The sequence below is a fragment of the Athene noctua genome, chromosome 1 (assembly GCF_965140245.1).
Source record: "Athene noctua chromosome 1, bAthNoc1.hap1.1, whole genome shotgun sequence".
Lineage (NCBI taxonomy): Eukaryota > Metazoa > Chordata > Aves > Strigiformes > Strigidae > Athene > Athene noctua.
In genome coordinates this window covers 218,695,009-218,718,054 of record NC_134037.1, presented here as the reverse complement: position 1 = coordinate 218,718,054, position 23,046 = coordinate 218,695,009, and the positions used below count along the sequence as shown (strand labels likewise).

The 23,046-nt window shown below is 35.5% G+C and overlaps 1 protein-coding gene across 16 annotated transcripts in view; it reads right to left on the bottom strand.

The window, feature by feature from the left end:
- Positions 1 to 23,046, bottom strand: part of MYCBP2 (MYC binding protein 2) — a 205,505-nt gene that overhangs the window by 102,246 nt on the left and 80,213 nt on the right. For 15 of the 16 annotated variants that reach the window (XM_074911767.1, XM_074911899.1, XM_074911776.1 and 12 more), the window contains 12 exons: positions 20,512 to 20,631; positions 19,994 to 20,075; positions 13,746 to 13,863; positions 11,595 to 11,799; positions 11,085 to 11,238; positions 8,516 to 8,688; positions 7,273 to 7,398; positions 7,046 to 7,173; positions 5,219 to 5,310; positions 4,109 to 4,243; positions 3,943 to 4,026; positions 2,622 to 2,718 (listed from right to left, as the gene is read on the bottom strand). In XM_074911767.1, coding sequence (XP_074767868.1) covers positions 2,622 to 2,718; positions 3,943 to 4,026; positions 4,109 to 4,243; positions 5,219 to 5,310; positions 7,046 to 7,173; positions 7,273 to 7,398; positions 8,516 to 8,688; positions 11,085 to 11,238; positions 11,595 to 11,799; positions 13,746 to 13,863; positions 19,994 to 20,075; positions 20,512 to 20,631 — 1,514 coding nt within the window. Of the gene's footprint in view, positions 1 to 2,621; positions 2,719 to 3,942; positions 4,027 to 4,108; positions 4,244 to 5,218; positions 5,311 to 7,045; positions 7,174 to 7,272; positions 7,399 to 8,515; positions 8,689 to 11,084; positions 11,239 to 11,594; positions 11,800 to 13,745; positions 13,864 to 18,057; positions 18,149 to 19,993; positions 20,076 to 20,511; positions 20,632 to 23,046 lie in introns of those variants that run through there. The other variant, XM_074911909.1, reaches the window with a different exon arrangement.

Below are 23,046 nucleotides of genomic sequence, written 5' to 3'. Positions count from 1 at the left end.
ATTATGAAAACAGATTTATGTCTATACACATCTACCATACAACACACAAATCCTATTTGCAGGAAAAGCATGGCGAGAATGCTTTAGGGAACACTTCACTGTAATATCATGCTAAAAGCAATTTATAACATAGTGTGCAGAAATCTCTCAGTTATTTAAGAACTAATAACAGTTTGTATTCACTTTTAATACTTTTTTTCAGTGAATTTTACTTGCTTTGTCAGCATATGAATAGTGTAATATGTACTTTTAAGGGAACACATTCTTGTCGTAACAGTAAAGACTTATCAAGCTATCTTTGCTTTGTTTTTAAACAGTTATGATCTGCAGGTTTGAAGTGCTAAGGCTTGGACAACAGGCCCAAGCCACAGTTGACCTATAGACGAATCCCGTATATTTTATAACTGATAACCATTGTGCTAGTAGGTATTGTACTAAGTTATAACAACCCACTTGTGCTGAGGTAAAAAGTGCTAAAGCATTGAAATACTGAAGCCTGAACAACAGACCCCGAGCCAAAGCTGCTAACTTAGTATGTAGCCATTAGTGAAATATGTATGCTCATTAATGAAAGATGCAATTTAGATATCATAAAACATGTCTATCCTGAATATATCTTTATCCTCCTTTGTGTAGGGGCAAGTTAACAAGGCCATGGAGCCGGCTGTCCAGCCCTGTGACCAGATGTGTGACCTTACTCATAAATAAATTGGATTAACAGGGAAACTCCCTGGGCTTCCTCCTTGAGCCCTGGCCAGGCTCTGGGGGAATCTAATTGGAGAGTAAAGCCAGATGTTTACCACACCATAGTCAGGTGAACTTGTTTATTCAACACTACATAAACCTGGACTCTCTTACAGTGACTTTGGAAGCCTCACCTATGGGTAGACGCACCGTGTAGGATTTCCCACTTGGCGGGACAGCCTCTCCAAATCCTCGCTGTAACTGGGGCTGCCCAGCGAATGCATATCCAGATGATGGTAACGTATGCAAGTGGTGATGTATTTTCCTTAATCACTATTCTCTCTCTCGTGTAGTAATGATTTGATGCATTACCCTGTATTTTCCTATTTGTTTGCTTGAAGTCCTATTTGTTTGCTTTAAGTGCACTATTCTGTCTTTTCTTACTGTATGTTTTCTGTATTATTCTGTTAAATTATTTAGTTATACCCACTAAAATACACCTTCTCTTTTCACTCTGGTGTCTGAGTTTAACTGGTATCTTAATCAGACAAAAAACGTTCAGGGGAACTATATGACATTTACAGTACTTGGAAGTTCAATAGAAGGACATGATCGACCACAAGAAAACTGAGGATTTGAAAAGTTCTGTTTGTACAAAAATTTGTTTCTGTTACTATTAACTGAGGTTTATAGTTTCAGAAGGCAAACTACAAGTATTTGGTATTGAATACTTTCAAGACACAGGTATACCTTCAAGCTGCAAAAATCAAGCTGATTGTTCAAAGGTAGTTACAAAATGCCTAATGTTCCAGAAAGCCCAAACTCTTCTCTTATCCCAATTCAGATCTATTGTCAGGGATAAGAGCAGCAAGATAATAAAAAGGGAGGATACAATGTGAAGTATTAAAAGCCATGGAGTTCATAGCTTAATGCAAATATTTTTAAGCAAACATATAGTAAGAGTAGCTATTGATATGTCAATAATATGATTACTACAGATACAAATTGTGTAGATAATATATTTTAGAAGAAATCTGAACAGAAGATAATCTTGAACATTAGAGAATGAATACTGAAGAAATTGAGAATATGTGAGAAAGCAAGCTGGTTAAGAAAATTGGACTGTGAGTGTCCATATGGAGGCAATAACTTCAATGTAACTATCAGTAGAGAATACTGACAGTACATGTAATGCAGTATAAAATATAAAGTAGGACAGAACTGAAAATAAAATAATCATTGTTTGTAACAGATAAGGAAGGACCTGTATTTCAAAAACACAAAGACAGAACTGGCTTTATCCTGCACGATAATACTGCATTTCAACTTAATACAGTATTCCTCAAAATTTGACTAACTTCCTTCTATGTGAAGGACTGCAGATTATCTTCTATTAATAGTTGCAGTTTATTGTGTCTATTAATACTCCTTACTTCGGCTTATGAAGTTTAATTAAATGCTACCTGATTCTCAATGCATATTGGAATGCATCCAAGAGGAAGATGAATCTAATGACTAATTAATGGCAGTAATTTAAAAGCCACAGAAGGGAACATATAGCAAATCTCCCTCAAAATTCTAAAATGCCTGATAATATTAATTTCTTGGCAGGGAGTAAGGCTTGTACATTGAATACAACCAATAAGTATGAACTCAACCCCAAATTCGCCTCCCAAACATAAAACTAAGTAGCTCAACCTTGTAAATAATACATTTTTGGACTCTTATCCTCAGGTCAACACCAAGCTTAACTTAAGTTTACATCTGAAATCTTCAGAAAAAGTAAAAAAAAAAAAGTTCTATAATGTGAGCATACCTAACTTCTCCTTGATAGAGCAGACAAAAAAAATCATTAGTTATTTCCACATGTATGCCTTTCAGTTTTCCAGGTATGTATGAACTTGCAGGAAACACAGAAGATTCTTGATAATACTCACCACTGAGACAGTTCTGGCAAAAGATCTCTTTAAAATATGCACAGGTTCACTGGTTTGTTGTTTTCCTTTTGATGCACTGCCATCACTTGTTGGCAGCCTGGAAGAACAATTTTAGAATTGACTTGAAAAGTGCCCTTTTTACTTTTAGAAGTTTTTGCTGTTTATATTGTTCAAGTGGAACAAAAGAGAAAATTTAGGGTAATTATCAAAACCATCTTAAATTTCAACATAACTTTCGCCAATTCCTAATCCTTTTAGGCCAATAATCAAGTATCTTTAAATTCTATTCAACTGGCAGAATTGTGACAATTGATAATAAAGAAATTATTACAAGTACTACTGTATTTCTTCAGATGACATTTTTAAGAAGTGTTACTCCTTAAAGAATACTAGTTTTGTGGAGGTAAAATATATGTGGAGATAAAACATACAGGCAGCACCTGTTGCTGTAGCACCTTTCCTTTTGTGCCACTCCTGGCTCTTCAGCCGTCTTTCCTTCAGAGGCCCCAAGGCTTGTTTGTCTTTGGCTACAGGCATCTCTCCACAGAAATCACCCGAACAATTAATAGGTTATGCCAGGACTTTATATATGCATCAGTCAAAATGAAAGCTTACTCTGGAGAGATAAGAGCCTGTGGACACATAGCTTTCTGGCAAAAGTGAGCTGTTCTGATAAGGGACCCTGAAAGGGACATGCTTAGAAAGGAAATACCAAGAGAACTGGTATGAAGAAATTCAAAGTTTCAGAATCAACATGGGGGCAGTGGGGAATATATATATACACACACACATAAAATAGAAATAATTAGGTCTTGTATATATCTGAATAAATATGAAAAAATATATTAGCAATACAGTGAAAGACTCTTGTTTTTTAAAAGAGAGTTACATAACATTTATCACAGGAATAATAAATTTATGGTATCTTATTGTAAAGCACAATCTGTTGTGGTTTCTCGTTAAAATAATCTGTTTGATAGTATACTGCTCCTAAACTGAGACCTACTAAATAGAATATTTCTGAGCTAGAAAAAAACCCACGACACATATTAGATGAAATCATGAGGCTCTACAGAACTAAATGAAAGTCTCAGAACATAATATATGAAGCAAAACTTCAAGAAAAACTGTGAAGAAATAAATGTTGCTATAATGAATGTATTACTTTTCTCAAAGACACTAAGTTTTCCCTAAATTTTTCAGAAACTGATTTCCTTAGCTTAATACAATAACAATTTAATGAAATATATGCTTACTTTAACAGCGCTTCTGTTTAAAAAATGTGTCAATAAATTGCTCTAAATAAAGGTCAAAATATTACCTGTAGAGTAACTGTGGGATCTGCCCTGCATTAACATCTGTACCATTATTTGATTTCTTGGAACTTTTAAACTGAAATACAACACTGAAAGAGAAATAATCCAATTATTATTCAAGTAATATTAAATCTCTTATTTTGCATTAAAAAATTATAGAAAAAAAAATACCCATCATCTGTAGTAATAGAGGCCTGTCCATGAGATCCACAGTCACTGCTAGGTCCTGACACTCTTGCCCAGGCTACATACCACCAGCCAGCTTGTAGGAGTACTGGTTCATCAAACATCATTGCATACTTCTCTCTGGGAAAAGTAAATTTTGAAAAAGGTAAATGTGAACTAGGTTTTAGATTAATATTTAACAAATTACACACTGCCTATAAAAGAAATTCAAGAATTAATGGAATTAAGTTATTAATCTCAAGTATCTATATTAAAAATTTTAAAATATTTTGTTGAACAATACTGTAGTAATTTAAAAGGACTTACAAATGCCTAAGTCTAGCCTGATCTTGCATTTTGAAACAATCAGATATCAAATACCAAATACAGTGAGGAGAGATTAAGTTAAATTAACACACACAAATCCAATTACATTTAATACCTAATACTGCAAGTATTAATGATATTATTTTAATTTCATTTCAGAAAAATTTTGTAAATAACAAGAGCTTATACATAAATTCTTAGGAATTACACATGAATATTTAAGAAAGTAATAGAATATATATCTAGAGGCATTAATACATCAGAATTAAACCTGAAAGAAGTAGTCATGGATTATCTCAATGTTAAATTATTTCATAACAGTGAATGAAAAGCAGCTAAAACACTGCTAACCCCATCCATATGCACAAAATATTTCAAGCAATAATTGCTTGTATTCTAATGAGCTGAACCACAATAACCCTTCTTCTGGTTATAATTTTGTATTGCAGTACATTTAATGATGAATTGTTTAACGTAAATACCCATTTGTGCTTCAAAGCATTCTTCTGATAGAAGTATTCAAAACAGCTGCTACAGCACTGTCTTGTCTTCTCAGCACAGAAATACAGGGTTTGACTATGATTTATACAAGAGCCGTGTGAGACAATTCTTCTTTATTTAAATTTATTACCATAATGGCTTAGTGAGGTATTACAATCAAACATAGATTTTACATTTTCTACAAACTTAAAGATGTAGATCACCTCTGTTGATATTTAAAGAGATTTTAAAATCTGTATGAAGAAAGTAAAAATAAAGAACTAGAAGTAGGTAAGGAAAACTTCATACCTAGCAGCACAATCATATGCTAAGACATCTGTTTCAGCAAGAAGGTCTCCATCAGTCTCATGGTCTCCCCCATCCGGACCCAATTCAAACAACTGATGGAGTAAGAAAAAAGGTAAAAATACATCTTAGGTGTTAGAAACCTCATAATACCACTTTTTTTCTGTCTGGTATTCTGGAAACCGTCTACTACTGTTCCTTTCCTCCCCAAAAGTAATTGCTAGTTACTATCACTGACCAGTAAATTCCTATCTGAAAGTCAGGCTTTTTAAATATTCTTAACTTAAAAAATAGCAAATGACACTGACCTCCCAGCCTTATGCCCAGATACACTCTTAAGTGGAGAAACTCCCTAAATCTTTCAGGCAAGTCAAATACAGAGCATCTAAAAACCGGAAAGCTGTGCAGACGGTGTAGGCTTTCCATCACCAGATTAAAATGCACTGAAGATATACTCAACTTCTCTGGAAAGGGACAGCTTGACTATTCAGCAGAGCTAGTCAATAAACAGTTGGTGACTAGAACAAAAGCTGATACCTTTTTCAAAAGAACTGGAGTTTCTTAGTCAAAAATAATTTCTACAGTTTGACGAGTTTGAAGAAGGACCATAAATAGTTGTCTATGACTGCCCTTGCAAACGCTTACTATATTAATACAGAGTTTATTTGTGGCAGGACTGGCAAATCTTGTCTTGGCTATAAACTAATCCTAGACAACCAGAAACAAATAGAAAAAATACTGGAGTGCTTTCATAGGGTTACTACCTTTAGTATTTAAACATTACTCATGTGGAGTGGGGTGTTTCTTGGCTTTCCTTAATCATTTACAATTCTCAGTCATTGTGCTAAACTATAATAAAGTACAACTACTTGTTTTGGATCTCCTGTTGTCTTATGCAAATATTACTGTTGAGCATATGCATCCACTTCACTAAAACAAACCTCAATACTTACTCACTTGAAAACAGAAAAAGAATACTCAATAACCCACTAAATGACAAGTAACAACAATAACATATTCTGAATATACATATCGAATATAAATCTCAGACAGGTATTAGATCCTTCCATTACAACTTCTTTTTGGGAGTTTCTGAAATGTTTAGTAAATGCAGGAACAGAAGTTACTTATAAGAAACCAGTGTTCTGTTATCACACTGTGTGTATTTATGTGATTTTTTTAATCCAAAGCCAGGCTTGTTTATTCATTTATTTATTTAAAATCAGCACACATGCTCCAGCCCTAATCATCCTTACGTCTGGCAGAAAGCAGAGTTAAGTATGTTTGGTGCCATTCACTCTCAGTTGAAGAATCCCAGTTGAGATGCTATCCAGACAGGAGTCTGAGAAATAAGTGGCAGGGACAGTGGGAAGCAATGGCTTAGCTGCTAACAAAGGATAAACACTCTCTTTCTGGTTTTAAGAAGCAATCTCTCATGTATCCTGACACAGGACGTGAATCTAACTGGAAGCCCCCAACACCAATTTTCTGCAGGTGGACCTCTGAGCTTCACGTAAACAGATCAGAGAACCCATTCGACCCACTACCATATCTGCTCAGGACACCTCTAAGATGGCATACCATTTACTGATGGTAACAATTTTTGACAGTTAAGAACAGTAGTTCTCAGATCTCTTCACTCACCTCACCTGCATAAGGTTCATTACTTCTCACTGAGAAGCCTTCTTCTATTTCTATTACTAATGCTTTTAATATACAGTAAACCACTCATTCATCAAAAAAATGACATTAATCATGGTTTTAGGTGATATTTCTAAAGTTCCGATTTTGAGACATAGTATCGTTTAAAACAAAAGCAGAACAACTTACCTTTATTTTAGCAGTGTATTCACCCCTACCTCCAAAAAGACCAAGACCACCTAACAGAATATCCGTATCAGCACAGAAACGGATAGCTTCTACTGAGTGGGCTGAATAACCCCAGCCTCCTCCATGACCTGCAGAAAAAAAACCAGCAAAAATACAGTTAATCTTTCTTAGTCTTTTATACTGCAAGCCTGGTCAGCTTGTGCTATAAAATTTTACTGTGTACATACTTTCAAATCTGTTCACAACACTATAGTCTTCTTTAGAATAAACTTTCATTACTGCTTGAGTCTCTTCTTCCGTATTAGCTACACCCATTTTTAAGTCCTGCATAGCAGCCAAAGTATCAAGACAACCTAGAAGAAAGCAAACCCAAAAAGAAGTCAAAATTTCCTACTGTTGATTACAATCAGTGAAATGGAAATGAATATTAGTTAAAAAGATCAAAACAATTTAACTGTTTTGTCCCTAAACAACATATATGCTACCAAATATCATTATAGCTTTATTTAGGTCAGGGGTCACTGGTGTAGAATCTCAAGGTTCACTACTAAAGATCAATTTAATTTATTCATTTTCCAAAATAACCAAGAAATGTGATTAAATCTACTTTGTAACTTTTCCAATGTTAAACAAATATCCAGCAACAACTTTTTTTTTTTTCTTTCTTTCTTTTCCCATTTCCTATATTGCCTGAAAAGAGTTGAAGCAGTAACTGATTCATGGGCAGATTTGAAAACCTTCATAAAAGGCATGAAGGCATTTTGTTTCATATACATGGGTACCTAACAAGCCTTACTCTAACACAAAAAAAGCATTGTTCAAGTCAAAATTTATTGCACCTCTAACACACAATGAAGGGAGCAGTACAAGAAACCTATCACTCACCACAGTCAGTGAGCAAGTGAACTAAAATAACTTCCAAAGCTGTGCTTTGAAGTACTGGATATGTTGCATATGGCCACTTTATACATGAACATAGTGGGATTATTTTTTGTTTTGGTAGGCTTTTTAGACTACAAAAGAAGATCATATTACACTTGGCGTCCCATTATACAAAACTGCAAATTGTAAATCCTAATTTTAGATATTGCATTTACTTGAAAATAAAAATAGCTTATTTAAGAGCACTGTTTTTCTGTCTTTTGGAGACTCCAAAAGTACTGACTTTATTCTGAAGACTGTCCAAAAAGATCATCTAGGACAGTCTCTTACTTTATTATGCTGACCTCTAGTAGCAGGTTCCATCAGAACTCTAAAATCCTCTATCATCATTAAGATGGCAGAAGATAACTATTTTGAATAAAATTAATGCATATCAGCCAGATCATAAGTATTAAGAGTAATGGTGAAAGATTACAAAATAAAATTTTAACTCAAAAAAGTCAGAAAGCTGTTAGATTACAATTCATTTATACATCAGATAATGTTTATTTCATCTAAGCTTCTGACTCATCAACTATAAATGTATACCTAGAATGTGCAAAGCTGCATGAGATCTGGTGGTTAGAGCTTTGGAACCTGTTGGTAGAGCAAGTTCTGGACTCAAAATACTACACCGGGATTGCATGTCTGGAGCTGAGGGAAGTCTGGAATCGGCAACTACTGCATTGTAACTCCACAGTTCCCTAGCATTTGGTCGAAACCTAGAGCAAGACAAAACAGAATAAAAAAAAACACCTTTCACCTACTAAAAAAATACAAAAATCTAACTAATAATTAAATTTTATAAGCTATTTAATATAAAATGTAAATCTGCTAACACAAACTCTTAAAAATGAACATCATTACACCAAATACATATAAACTTTACTAGCACACTAGCAAATGGAAAGACACAAAAACATTCTTACTGTACTTCAAGTCAAACAGTCATTATGGGTCTAGAAACTTCAGAAAATATTAGATACTTTTCAAAGCTAATAAATATTAGAAAGGTATAATCTATTAAGAAGCATAAAGTAACTAGAATAGTACTAGATATAATGGCAGATGTGCTCAAAAATGAGAAAGATGCCAAGTGAAAATAAAAGGCTTACCTTCAAATAAGAGTAAAAAGATCTTGAGAAATCCAACATATTTTGTTTGGGCTTTTTAAAATGGATAACATCACCTTACGAGGTTTTAAGGGATTATAGGCAAGGGCAGAGTAAACAAGGGAATACAAAGACTTTCTATACTACAGTTTAACAAGTACAAAAAGAAAATGGAACACGTGGAGCTTTTGATATCACCATGTAAAAGGAAGAAACAGAAGACACAGGCCTATGGGAGCATTCTGAATAAGACCAAAGGAATTTTTACTTGGCACACTGTTCTAAAAATCCAAATGCAACTAAGATGGTCTAACTAATGGAGAAAGAAACAGCTTTCACTAAAATTATTATACAACACCGAATATATTCAGGATTTGAATGAGTTAGCAATGTGCAAGTTTATACACACACACAGGAAATTATTTTTAAAAGTCACAAAGCTGTGAAGAAAATATTTAAAATCTATGTAATCAAGAATGCTGTCTCTCTGTACAGAGAAACTGCCCCCTTCATTTAAACAGATATGAATAAAAATGTCCAGGAAAAATAATTAATACACCAAATATTCATTAATGTCTCTTCTTTAGACAGTTTTAATATTTTCTATTAAACAAGAATGGGATACAACACAGAAATAAAATCTGCACAAGCTCCCAAAATCCATTCTTCAGTAAAGTATTTAAGCTCTAGCTTTAGTTCTACAGGTTCCAAAAATTCTGCAAGAGAACACCACAACCCATGTTTGCCCATAATACTATCTTTAACACGTGACTTTGAACTTCCTCAAGATGAATTAACCATTTTAGTGGGCTACATCAAGATAAGCATCATCACCTTTTCTCCCCTGAAACTTGTTGCTTTCCCATAGCAACCAACAACTCCAGTTTCCATAAACTGAGTCATTCAGTGTGTTGAATCATGCTGATAATATCATGACCAAAAGCTTTAAGGGATGTGGGTGCTACTATTCATTATTTCAAATCTCAGCATAATTTAAGTAAGACCTGGTTCCTAGCTAATGAGATTGAAACAAACCTGGGAATGTGCATAATGCAGAACTACAGCCATCCAAGGAAGATGCCTAGCAAATATACATGCTTCAATGTTAAGTGGCTTATTAAGTTCTTGAATCTCAATTTTGGATGAAGACATCCGAAGTAGGATGCAAGTAGCCTATGGACACAATGATCTTTTAAAGATATGATCCTACATACTGTCTTTTCTAGTTGAATGCAGATGATCTGGTTCCCTGCTTTATTCTAACTGCAAGTGATTATTCCTGTTTTGCCTAAGTCTTCAAACAGTTTAAACATCATCCATCACTTGCACTCAGGTAACAGTCCAAATTTATCTTCCAAATTCTGGTTAACATAGTTTTTAAATCATTACAGATGAACTGGATGTTATGATTCTGTTCTGGAACAAGGGCTTATGATCTACACCTTCTCAACGACTCCACTGAAAGCAACCACCCCTGAAGACTGTGAAATAAATGTATCCATAATTTGAATATGTATGCCATCTAAATAAGAATCTTTATTTTGACCTCCCAAAATTTCAGAAATGAAAAGAATACTGTTACTCCAGCTCTTCTTCTATTCTAGTCTTAACCACTAATGCATGAGAGAAGGATGAGGATTTAAGACACAAGGATATGGAAGCCAGGTATAGCAAGAACATTATTCAGTGAAGTGTTAAGCCGATGGAGGACAGTAAAGGAAGAATAAAAAGGATAAATAAGTGAAATAGATTGAGGCCCCCAAACATCATGAGACTAGAATGAGAATGTTGCAAAAAAGAGAAGAAATCCAAAGAATACGGGCAAAAGATGATGTCTGGTTTGGGCTTACTTGAACAAATCATGCAAAAACTGTGAAAAGATACACAGAAATCGAAAAATTGTTTTTCATTTACTAGGAAAATGAGCATAATCAATCTCCAGCCTCCCAAAATATTTCAATAAGCATTTCTATACTACGACTTTAATAGCTATAATCCACACTTGCCTCCAAATAACATCATAGACAGGATCCAGACACACACCAGAACCTTGAAGATCTTCTTGCTCAGAATCATTGAATGTTTTGCAACTGCCATCTACTTTATTTATCAGAAGACATTTAAAAGGAGGAGGTTCTGATAGTGAAGCTGGTACCAAACCTAAATTAGGGAGCAAAAAGAGCAGAAATACATGAAGACTCCACTCATTACATGACATTTTCTATGCATGGGGCATTAATGTAGTAGGGAAGAACAGATACACTGATACAGCAAAAAATATAACGTTGTAAGATTTAAGTGCAAGAAAAGTTTAGACTTCTACAATCTTTTTTAAGAAATGAAATTAATTTCTAAAGAAGCCAGTATCACCATGTGCAATATAACTAGAAAGCCAAAATATTTAATTCCCTCCATTCACATTTCTGACTTGTTGCTCCCCTATTGTTCACATGACCAAAGTTATTTTTTCTCTTATACTTCCGTAAGCATTTAGAATATCATAGAGGAGTTCTTGCCTATTATATGCCTGCTGGCAAATATCTCTGATGTGGCAAGCACATGAGAATTAATAAGAGCTTCATCAATCCGGAGAAAAGTCTGGTCTCCACTTGCTCCAATCCACGTTGCTTTGCGTCCGTATTTAGAGCCTATATTAGGCATAGGTGCTGGTTTTGCATTCCAGTAGGGCATATCCAGAATTGGTCTACCAAGCTGACCTTTCTGCAGAGAGAATGCAAGAATTAGTAAGTAACAGTAACAATAAATCTCAAAGATCAACAAGTTACTTCAATAGTTCCAATATACAAATATAGTAATCTGGAAATTTTAGCATAAAATTACTTTTAAAAAGCAGTAAGTTACTTAGTTCCTTTGTTAAGGAACAAGTTATTGAGAGATATTCTCCCTATTCAGTTAGGTTTTTGAATGAACTTTTTTAATGCAACTCAAATTCTCCATGACAGATAACTCTCCTTTCCATCTTTAGAATCAAATATTAAAGCATTATTCTCCTTCAATATTCTATATCCGAATAACTTCAGGGCTAAACAAGGAATGAATTAATAGAGAAAAAATATCCCAACAACCTACATTCAGATTCAGACAGTCTAAATTCCACTCAGGTCTGAACTTATATGGACTGTAAGTCTTACAGAACAAATACCTCTTAAAAGTACCTAGAAATCGATTAGCAAATCAAGCTTGAGCTAAGAAGAGCATAAAGTGCCTAAGCAAGCACCTCTGCATATGCTCATTAACATCCTGACCTGGAGATACAGGGTCTTATCTCCTATGTACAATTAGTTATGGAGAGATAGGTGCAGGAGAACTGTTGGTCCAAGTACGTGGTAGAAACTGCTGGAATAAACCTACTCAGACTCCCTCTACCTCACCCAGGCAAAGGAAATTCATTGCAGGCTAATGAAATCAAGGTAACTTTTTATTTAAAAGAGTAAGGGAGAAAAACATGCATGTACAGCAGATACCCTCTGTCCACCATGTTACTCATCTGTTTCTACAGAGCACTGTATATAAGTACACTTAGTGAAGACATTTTCAAAAAACAGGCTTGCTTTTGAGCATGTCTTGACTTTAAGAAGCTTTAAACACACTTTCATGCATTACAATATTAAAATCAGATGCGGGTGGTCTAAATGTGGTATAGATTTATTTTATCTTTGAGAAAAAGAAAAAGTCTCAATCAACAGACAGCTTTTTCGACCCTATTTCTGAGAATGGATTTGGTTTTTCAGGGGCTGTTTCACTGCAACCCAACAAAGCTTCAACTTTTATGTGTCCAAGTCACTTTGATAAAAGGACACCAAGGCTCTTAAAGTCTGAAAAACAACAAAATACTACCTACTAGCCACCTTCTGGCACACTTTTAATTCACAATGTTTTCCACTTCTAAAATTTCAGTCTTCACCTTTTTTTATTTTTTGTAAAAAGATTTCAAAAGGTATAATTTCACTTCTGTTGTGTTTGGCAGTACATAGTTTTTAAAGCATATAAAAATAGCTCAATACCTATAGTCTAGCTTTTGCCAAAAGGGCATTAGTGGGAAAGCATGAACAACAGATGACTCTGGAGAGATTGCAGTGAGGGTTTTTTGCAAAGACAAGGAGTCACAAAGGCCCAAAGTCAGGATGAAGAGGAACTAAACAATGTTGAAGTGCTTATTCAGTGCATGTAAGACTGGATTTCACATGGACATAGGAGAATATATGCCATGTCGATAGGGAGGAAGAGTACGAGAGTTATGCTGGGTTATACTGAGCAATAATCTCCCCTCAAGTGTAAGCATAACTTCTGCAACCCACTGCCATTTCTATGAAAGATGACAGACAAGTAATAGAATATGCAATAGACACATATTTACAACTGAGCTTGCAACAATAAGAGTTTGATAAAACTGGTGCACTTTTTAAATAATCAAGCTTTAAATTATCATCTTAATTAAAATGTAAAAACCACCAAGAATTTCTGGCATCACGTTTTTCTAACCACAACAATATTAAGAGGCCACATTTTTAAACATAACACACAAAAAAATACGCAGAAGTCATAAGCAGTTCTGCAAGAGCAAGTATAAGCAGTTTTGAAAGGTCTTTGAACAATACATTAACTACTAGCTTATTCCCATTAAGTAAATATTATTATTTCCTTACCGAGAAACTTCCAAATGTGAAAACCTGTCCATCCATTAAGAGAATAGCTGTATGGTTGCTCCCAGCAGTAACTTGTGTACTAGGACCTGGTAATGCTTGCACCAAAGTGGGACATCCCCTATATCAAAATAAATTAATTTTGTATCAATATATGCTTATGCAACATTTAACACATATATTAGTATTATAAGGTTTTTAATCACTGTGAAATATATTCACTATGTTCACATACTATATGGAATCAGAGTCAAGAAACATCTTACATTTTAAATGAACAGATATTTGAAAGACTACTAGATATTTATGCCCCCTTGTTACAGGGAACCAGATAAAGTACCCTCTCTTCAGTTAAACTCAGAAATTAGCATAGAATAAAAATGGTGAATTTAATATATAATTGTAGGATTACATTAATGTTACTGTAGTTACACTAATATATGTGTGTGCATATATGTATGTATATAAGATACATTGCAATGTACTGCAGCAGTAAAAAAATTCTGTTGTAAGGATGCTGGTTAAGCACTTAAACCTGTCTGCATCACAAAGCAACCAAAGCCTTATGTAGTTGGTACCCTAGTACAATTACCAAAAGCAATACTGATACAACCCTCTTCAGATCACTGTCTAGAGAATTATACAAGGAAGAGAAGGTCTACCCACCACCATCACCTTTCTAATGGAGAATAAGGCATTAAAAAACTGCTCTCCATCAAACCCATACTCAAGAAAGAACAAACTTCTCCGAACTGTTTTCCAGAAAGATCTGAAAAAGTCTAATCCATGTGCCTCCCAAATATGGTCAGGTATAAGAAAATATATTTCCCATTCCAGTAAAAATGAAGGGGGGGGTGAAGGAAGATGATCGAGAAGCAAAGAAAGAAAACTTGAAGTGATGACTTAGAAATAGCAGAAAAGATAAAAAAAAAAAGTATGAGATACTGAAACTAAAATTTTTATCTTGATCCCAACAAAGTGAACAGGAGTTTACAAGAACTGTACCAGACTTTGAATCCCATAATGAACATCTACCTAGACTTCAAAGTTATTGTGGACTTAAGACTGCAAATTTGAAGAACAAGTTATTCCCAAATAACTAGTTTTGGGAACTATGACCTCAGAGAACAGCAGCAGTATTTAAACTTAGTTTTAAACACATTCTTTCAAAAATAGGTTAATCTAAAGTAAGAATTGGTTGTCTTATGCTGGAATTAAAAAAAAAAACCCTGTCAGCCCCAAGTTACCTAATGATTGTTTAGTAGCTGATGTGCAAAAAGATGGGTTATCCGAATGTTCTGATTTTGGCCGAATTGCAGGTAAAACAGAAGTCAAGAAAGTAGAAGGAAGGAGAAGCATCATGTGCTCAGTAGGGAAAGGGTAGATGGCAAGATGGGAAATGTGGAACAGAGGGATGCAGCATGAAGATAGGCTAATGACCTGAAGGAGGAGGAACACAAATATACAGAAAGAAATTATTCCTTTGTGGTGAATGTAGCTTCCAGCAGGTGATTCTAGTAAAGATGGAGAGACTGAAGAGCAGCATAAAATTTGGTAAAGGATGCACAACATGACATTCATAAATTCAGAAGCCTTTGCTGGTCTATAGGCACAGGGGTAGGGACATCAGTAAGATTATAGACACACAGAGCAAAGTTTAGCAGCACCAATGATGAAACATTTTTAAAACAGATAAAACATTTGCCTCCCATTAACTTCAAGAAGGGTCAAAAAGGCACTGAAGCAGAAACAAAATATAGTTAAGAACTAATCCAAAAGCATTCCAATTAAAGAGAAATATTTTTACTGATATTTTTTTCTTTTCCTCAAAATTATGATAGCTGCAGGCATGGAATTATAAATCCTATGCATGTAAAAAAATATAAATAAGTAAAAGAGAGTGTTTAATCTCTTCGATGCATAAAAACTAAGCTATTATCACCAAAACTATTTATGTTTCTGTTTTGCCAACTGACTCTATCGGAAATGTTATCTAAATGCTCCGTATGATACCCTCTTGGCAACATCAGAGCAAAACCAGACAAGCAACATGTAGAGAGATGTAATATGTTATCCTCTTAAATAGCTTTTTATTAAGATCACCCAGTCTTTGGAATGGCCAACTACATTGTCTTAACTAATTAAGAGGAAAAAGCTTATGAAACTTAACTACGTTAAAAAAGTAAAATCACATAAAAATAATTTTTCACTTCATAAAAAGAGGGATGTGGAAAAATACAGTAAACCAGTTTGACTGATGCATGTGAAATTTAAAACCTGTGATACTAATTGAGTATTTCCTTATCCCTCTGAAATTTGACAAAGAATAGCTCAGCAGAGACACTTAAAAGAGTTCGAGAAACTTTTTGGACAAAGTTTTGATAACCAGGGTTTCTCCATTTGAATGGGAGAAAGCAAGAAGCATTCTTCTGGGATAGAGTTGAAAGACACATTGATGTCAAGCTCCCAGATTCTTTGGTCTCTGGACATGACACAGGTACTTGACAAGAATCAATAACAAAAGACCAACCTCAACTATACAGAAAGTAACTTGAGATCCCTTGGGAAAATGTAAGGGTGCTGAATGGAAAGCAGCAGATATACACGCATCAGCTAACTCTGGATCCTACAGAAGCTCCAAATGCATTTTGGCTGTCCACACGGAAACCTTCTTCCACCCTGAAGAGTAAAGCATTTCTGGGAGCAGATGTGGTCTCTGAACACCCTGACTGCGTTAACTGTTCAAGAGTCGCTGTCCATTGTACTTCTCCAGCCAACAGCTGGCTGCCATCTCCAGTAAGTCCCTTGGGGCAGCTGGCCGTGGTACTGGAAATTCACGTTCACCATAAGCTGTTACCGAGTAGTGTGTCAGAAGAAATCCGTAGTAACTTCTGCCAATTGCAGTCAGAGTTGGACAGTATGGAGTTAAAAAGAAAATGGAGATTCTTACATTTTGGAGGTAACAGGAAGTTTGGTGAAAAGATGTAAATAAGACCTGCACTCCACCACTGAAGCAAAATAATCAGACAATGCACCTAGAAACATGGTCCTATCAGTGATGATGGAACACATTTCTTTCCTGAAGATATTAACAGGATATAGTCTCTACACTTTGTCTTCAAACAGAATATTGCTGCCTGTCCATGGAAGGTCATATCAGTTTTCTTCTGTGTTATAGCTGAACCACTGGAAGCAAAATTATATCAGGATTGTCTTACTTCAGTCGTTCCATTTCCGAAGCTTGACTGCCAGATCACATGCTTGCTAATGTAGTGCTGCAGTCAAGAGTTTGTACAAGAAATATCCTGGAGTTTTATGTCTCAGCTTCTTGAGAGAAGCATCAGCAACAAACAGGCCCTGGCTTACCAGAATACAAGACATGATATTTTTTACCAAGACTAGATACTGCAAAGCATTTCTTGCTTCTAATGAGTTTCTATCCACCAGCATCTAATCTGAGGAGAATATAAGCAGAGACTGACAAATCCTTCATGTAGTGAATAGCTCATCAGCATCTGCCACTGTGGATTATACAACAGAAAGCCTACGCAGACTAGTTTAATGGTGCTGGCATACCGATACAGAATGGTCTCCCAGGAACCAGTTCACCTGTGTTTTTAAGTGGTCCATCTGTGAATGGCTGAAGTCTTTGCTGGAGAAAAAAGTAAAACCACCTTGCTCCTCCACACCATTTCAGTTCTATTAATGGTTTCTGGAGAATCACATCATTCTGTTCATCTGCCCTTTTTTTTTGTTTGTTTACTTGTGTGCAAAAAAAAAAAAAATAGTCTGAAGTCCTTCTAAGGCATGTAATATGTCTCATTCCTACTAAAATAAGAGGAAGAATTTGTGGTGTTTACCATAGGCTAATAGACAAGTCCTGAATCCCCTTAAGGAAAAAAACATGTCTGGACAGCTGCACAGAATTCAAAATAGTTAAGCATTTTCAACACTTTTTAAAATATAGTCTCACTACTAAATCTTTGCAAGACAGAAGTCTCTGAAAGGATAAGTCATCAATCACTGCCCAGGAACTTCCATCGTTGCTTCATGTGGCAATGAAGATGGTTCCCTCAGATGAAAATGAGAGTTCCTGAATTCTCCATGACAGTTCTTGTTTTCAGTGGCCCCCATATTTAGATATACTAGCTAGGCTGCCTAAATACTACTTCCTTTGTTTTTTTCCCATCTCTCTCTCTCCCTCTCTCTCTCCTGGAAACACAGTAGAGTATCAGTTCCTGGATTGAGAAGATGATGGTCTTCCTGAGGTCAATACAGGCAATGTGACACACTGCATGACTGACATACCACTGACCTGGCTGGAGCTGGCCATCTGAGCACCACTGCGTCCCAACTGAGGTGGAACTCTGCATAAGGATTCCCTGTTTCCTTCTCTGAATCCCTTACTGTGAGGACAGAGGAGAGATCTCTACTTAAAGCTGGAAAAAGAAGTACATCAATGAGGAAATTATCATTTGAATGATGGCGCTAAACAGCAATATAGAACTATAGCCAGTTCTCATGCACAGAACATATTCCTAATTTCTTCCAAGGCTTTTTTCAGACACTCTCTAGGGTCTGTTGTAGAATGATTCAAAGATCAGCGCCAAGTTGCTTGTACCTCATCAGTTTCTAGGCCTGGTCAAGCACTATCCTTTGGCACACGATGTTTCACGTATCTTCTAGGATCTTATTTGGAACTACATTTGGTCTCCATCCAGTTTCTGTCTAAGTAAGCAACAGATGTAGGGTTTAGTATCTGAAATTCTGACAGATACAGCAGATAGCTTTGATGCCTTCAGAAAAGCCAAGAGATTTCATCAAAGTTGGAAATAGGAGACAGTAAGTTACCAGTACAAATTCCACTGCTGTTTGTACCTCTTCAGTCTTTAAGACAGAAACAGGCCTTAATCTAGTAGTGACTTGAACTGCCAGCTAAAGCAGCTGGAGCTTGGAACAACTATCCAAGAATTTCCAGGAATGAAAAACAGAGTACTTATCTATGATATGGCTTTACCATAGGCAGAAACAGACTGCATTCACAAGTCCAATGCAAACTGAGCAGGGGTAACAGTTTAGAGACTACCATTAGGCACAGCAGTCAATACAAAGTACGCTTCCAGTAAACGTTCTTTCTTCCTTCCCCCTCCCTCTTTTGTTTAGTGAATCCAATGAAAGTTTTAAGATGATGAAGATTTCTTCAGAAACTTGATTAAGGAAATGATTTGGAAGTCTCCAAAGAGATTAGGAGGACAGATGTTCAGTAATTCTCATCTCACTGCTACAAGAGAAATGACAGAACTGAAGACACATCACGGATGCTCCACTCTGTTTGCCTTTTACATAAGGATATTGGGCATTACTGGAAATACACAAAGCCTCAACAACTCCTACTATTCAAAATCTCCTGTCTTATGTGTTATATTGTATGTGTACATGCCCAAAGAACAACACTATTACATTTCCTTTTATTGCAGGACACTGATTTTTTACTTTAGTAAGTAGGTAAGATACTAAGGATGAGATACTTAGGGTGAGATTGAGCTTTGTATTAAACACCTATATTTAATTATCTATGTTCTCGCAGTAGTCAAGGGAGATCTAGCCCATAAAGTTTACAGAGCTACTGAGCATATCTAAAGTAGATAAGTAGTGGGTGGTTAGTCAAATAACACTCCAAATTCTGTTGACTTCTCTATTTCCACCGACCGCAAAGAAAGCACACATCATTCTCATGCTGACATACAAAATAAGTGTCTACAAAATACGGCTGAGACCCAAGCTTAGTGACTTAAGTTTGGAGATTAATATTAAACAAAAATGAGATTTTTATCATAACTGAACTACTGTCAATGGTGTAATAGATACAGGTTAATCTAGGTTTCTATGTGAATTATTGCATATGTAGTACTTTACAGAAATAATGAAATCTTAATTAGATATCAATGTCATTATCTCATATATATAGGGAGAATTGAAAAGACAGAAGCATTTCAAACTCAATTATCAAATTAATAACTATGCACAGAAGCTTTCACATATTAAAGAAATTACTTATATGGTACAACAGTACTGTTAGTGTATGCATATACAGGGGTTTATGGGGAATAAGTGCAGAACAAGAGCTTATCAACTTTATTTGGACAATGTGTGAGCTTTCACACTTAGAAGGTACAGAGAAACAGAAATTTAGCCACCTTTTGTGCAGCAGTACAGCAATACACAATCATGTCCTTTAATTACCAGCTCACCTGGAATTAACATCACCATGTCCAAGTTGCCCATGCTGTCCATATCCAAATGTGTAAACATCACCATTCTCCATCAAAACCACTGCAAAACAAAAAAAGAGGATATTTTTCTGGCATAGGCACATATTAACATGACACTGCACCGCTGCTGGTTAGCTTTTCTGAGCAACACAGTTAACAATCCCTACTGAAACATTAAGAGATCTATACAGGATTCCACAACCAATCATAGCTAGCACCTCCATGGAAGGCTAGAGCTGTGCCATGCAGATATCTTCAAATGGCTCAAAATTGCTTAAAAGCTCTGATGTGACTCACTATGATACTTATAATACTTTTCACTGTTGAAGGACAGCGTAGTAGGCTACAAAATGATACTGCAACCTTTTCAACCTTTAACACTACCACGTACATCCTTATTAAAAATTAAACACAGAGCTGTGAAAACACATGATGGCATTAAAAGAAAACCAACAAAAATTCTATGCAATAATTAACATTGATATATGTGGTTTTACCTGAATGGTGAAATCCACAACTGACTTGCACAGCTCGCAGCTCACAGTCAAAGCGGACAGCCCCTGGTGGATAGGTTGTGATTTTGCTTGCATCCTTCTCACCTCTTTCTCCACTTCCATCTATAAACAAAATTTAGAATTATATCTCATGTCTTCTAAAAGAGTTCTATTAAAGAATGAACAAGAACAGCAACTCCCCACCCCGCCACTTGTAATGTAGGAGAAAGAACTTGCAAAACAGTAAGAGGCAGCTCAAAATGTGGCATCAAAGTAGATGTGAAAGATGACAGAAACTCTACTTCTAAACAACAAAGTTACACACTGGAAAATATCATATCCTCTAAAGCAGAAACTTACAAAATGCAGACAAAGTTGACCAGCAAAACAGTAAATTCAAACAACTTCAGAAGTTTTGCTTAATAATCACTTTCATTCTTCAATAAAATAGCATTATGAAGGGAAGAGACATTACTGTAGTTAAAGTCAATAAGCATTGCTTGGTCTGCTTTTTTCAATTGCTACTTGTTAAAGATTTTACTTGACTCCAACTTGGCCATATAGCCCTTGTTTCACATAAGTAACAATGCAGCTCATTTCTAACAACACCGACATACTCACTACCAGCATGTCTGTTCCCTGTCCATTTTTTATGCATTTTTACACGCTGTTTCTGTGATTTCCTTTTGTAGGTGTGAAGTGCACTATTGGTTCCCAAAGTCAAACTGCCCTCACATCAGATAAAAGCACTGAAGCGATAAATATGTTATTTATAAACTTCCTGAAAGCCACTATCTTCTCCAGAAATCAGAATGTTTATGTCATCTAACAATTACACTGTAATTAAGCTATATGGTCACAGGGTCAACGAAGGAAGGTGGATTCATAACACGAGCAGGAAAACAACATGACAGAGAAACAGACAACATGCTCATCGCCATTAAAGCATCTATACCTGTGTAGAAAGCAGATAATGAAAGTTCTAAAGAAAGTGCATTTCCACAGTGGAAAATTTCATATATGACTTTAGTCACACTGCCTCTAGCATAGAGAAATGAGAGAGAATACATGAAGTGAAAAATAACTGCACAAAGGAGATCCCACATTCTGACTGATTATTGCTTTGTTAACAAAATTGCTACAGCGAAACAATTGCTGCTCAAAGTATTCAAGGTGCTAATTTATACCTGCATTTATAATTTTTACATGTTTTTCTAAACTTCATTATGGGAAGTCTAAACTCTGAGACTTCATTATTCACTCTGTGCAGTGTACCACTTAAAGACTTGCGAATCTTTTAAAATATAATTCTGGTTTTATTCATATTGCTCAAACTTTCTTTCATTTTTATTGCATGGAAACTGCTGATGCAGTAATTTCAGTACTTTTATTACAAAAAAATACTTTTATTACAGTTTTTAAAAAATCCTCCTGTTCTGAAAATAAATCTCTTTTCTAGTGCTAGGTACAGATGTTATATGAATCTCCACACAGTTTACATCTGTAAAAGAACAATACATATAGGTATTAAGTAATGCTTTTGAAGAATCAGGTTTAATAGTACAGGTAAAATATCCCTTTGAAAGTGTGGGTGCCCATCATCAAAAAGTATTACACCTATGACAGATGTTGGATATGTGTGAAATGAACAAATGACAAAGCAATAGTCTGGCTCTCAGAACTGCCATGGAAATTTTGAAGTTTCTTCAACAGCATCAGTTTTCTACTACCAGACTGCACACACACTACAAGAAATATTTCTGGAGATCTGTCTGCAGCTTTTTTTGTATTAACAAAACAAATACAAACAGACAGAACAACTACTTAACAACAAAAAAAAAAAACCTGAAAAAAGAGATTTTTTTTCTCCTAGTCATGTATTTCTGTCTTAACAGGCTTCTAATATTTTAGTTAACAATTTGGCTATTCCTCAAATACAGTACTTTTGGAATTTTTATGCCTATTTTTGCATTAAACTCTACATGCTAAAGTAATCAAGAGATGGTTCTACAGGCTAATGTTGCCACCAAAATCATTTATTCATCAAGCACCCTGCTAACTGCTTCCCTCTTTCACCCAAGCTTTTTGGACAGAAGCAGAAAAAAGTTACTTGCTCTGGAAGTCTACCTGTAGCCCATCTCCCCTCCTCTCTCCATCATTAATGACTGTAATGAAAAATGTAAGCAAATGTAAGGTCTCCCCCTGTCAGGAATGCACAAACATATCCAGTGTATGTCAAGGCTGCATGCACTTCCTGCAATGAAACAAACTAGACACACAGCAACCATGTCACCTATGCACAGTCATGCTAACAACATTTAGCATAAGTTGTATTCTGGTCATGTAATAGTGGCATATCAAGTGATCAGCAGATATCTGAACAGGTAATTGTGCATTTCCTGCCTCATCCTAGGCAAAACATACTGCTCTTAAGTGCTTCAACAACTACTAGTAAATAGTTGAGAACTGACGTCTTCAGCAATTTTTTGTGAAAATTTATTTAGGTATGTGAAAGGTGGATGCAGAAAGTTTATTTGC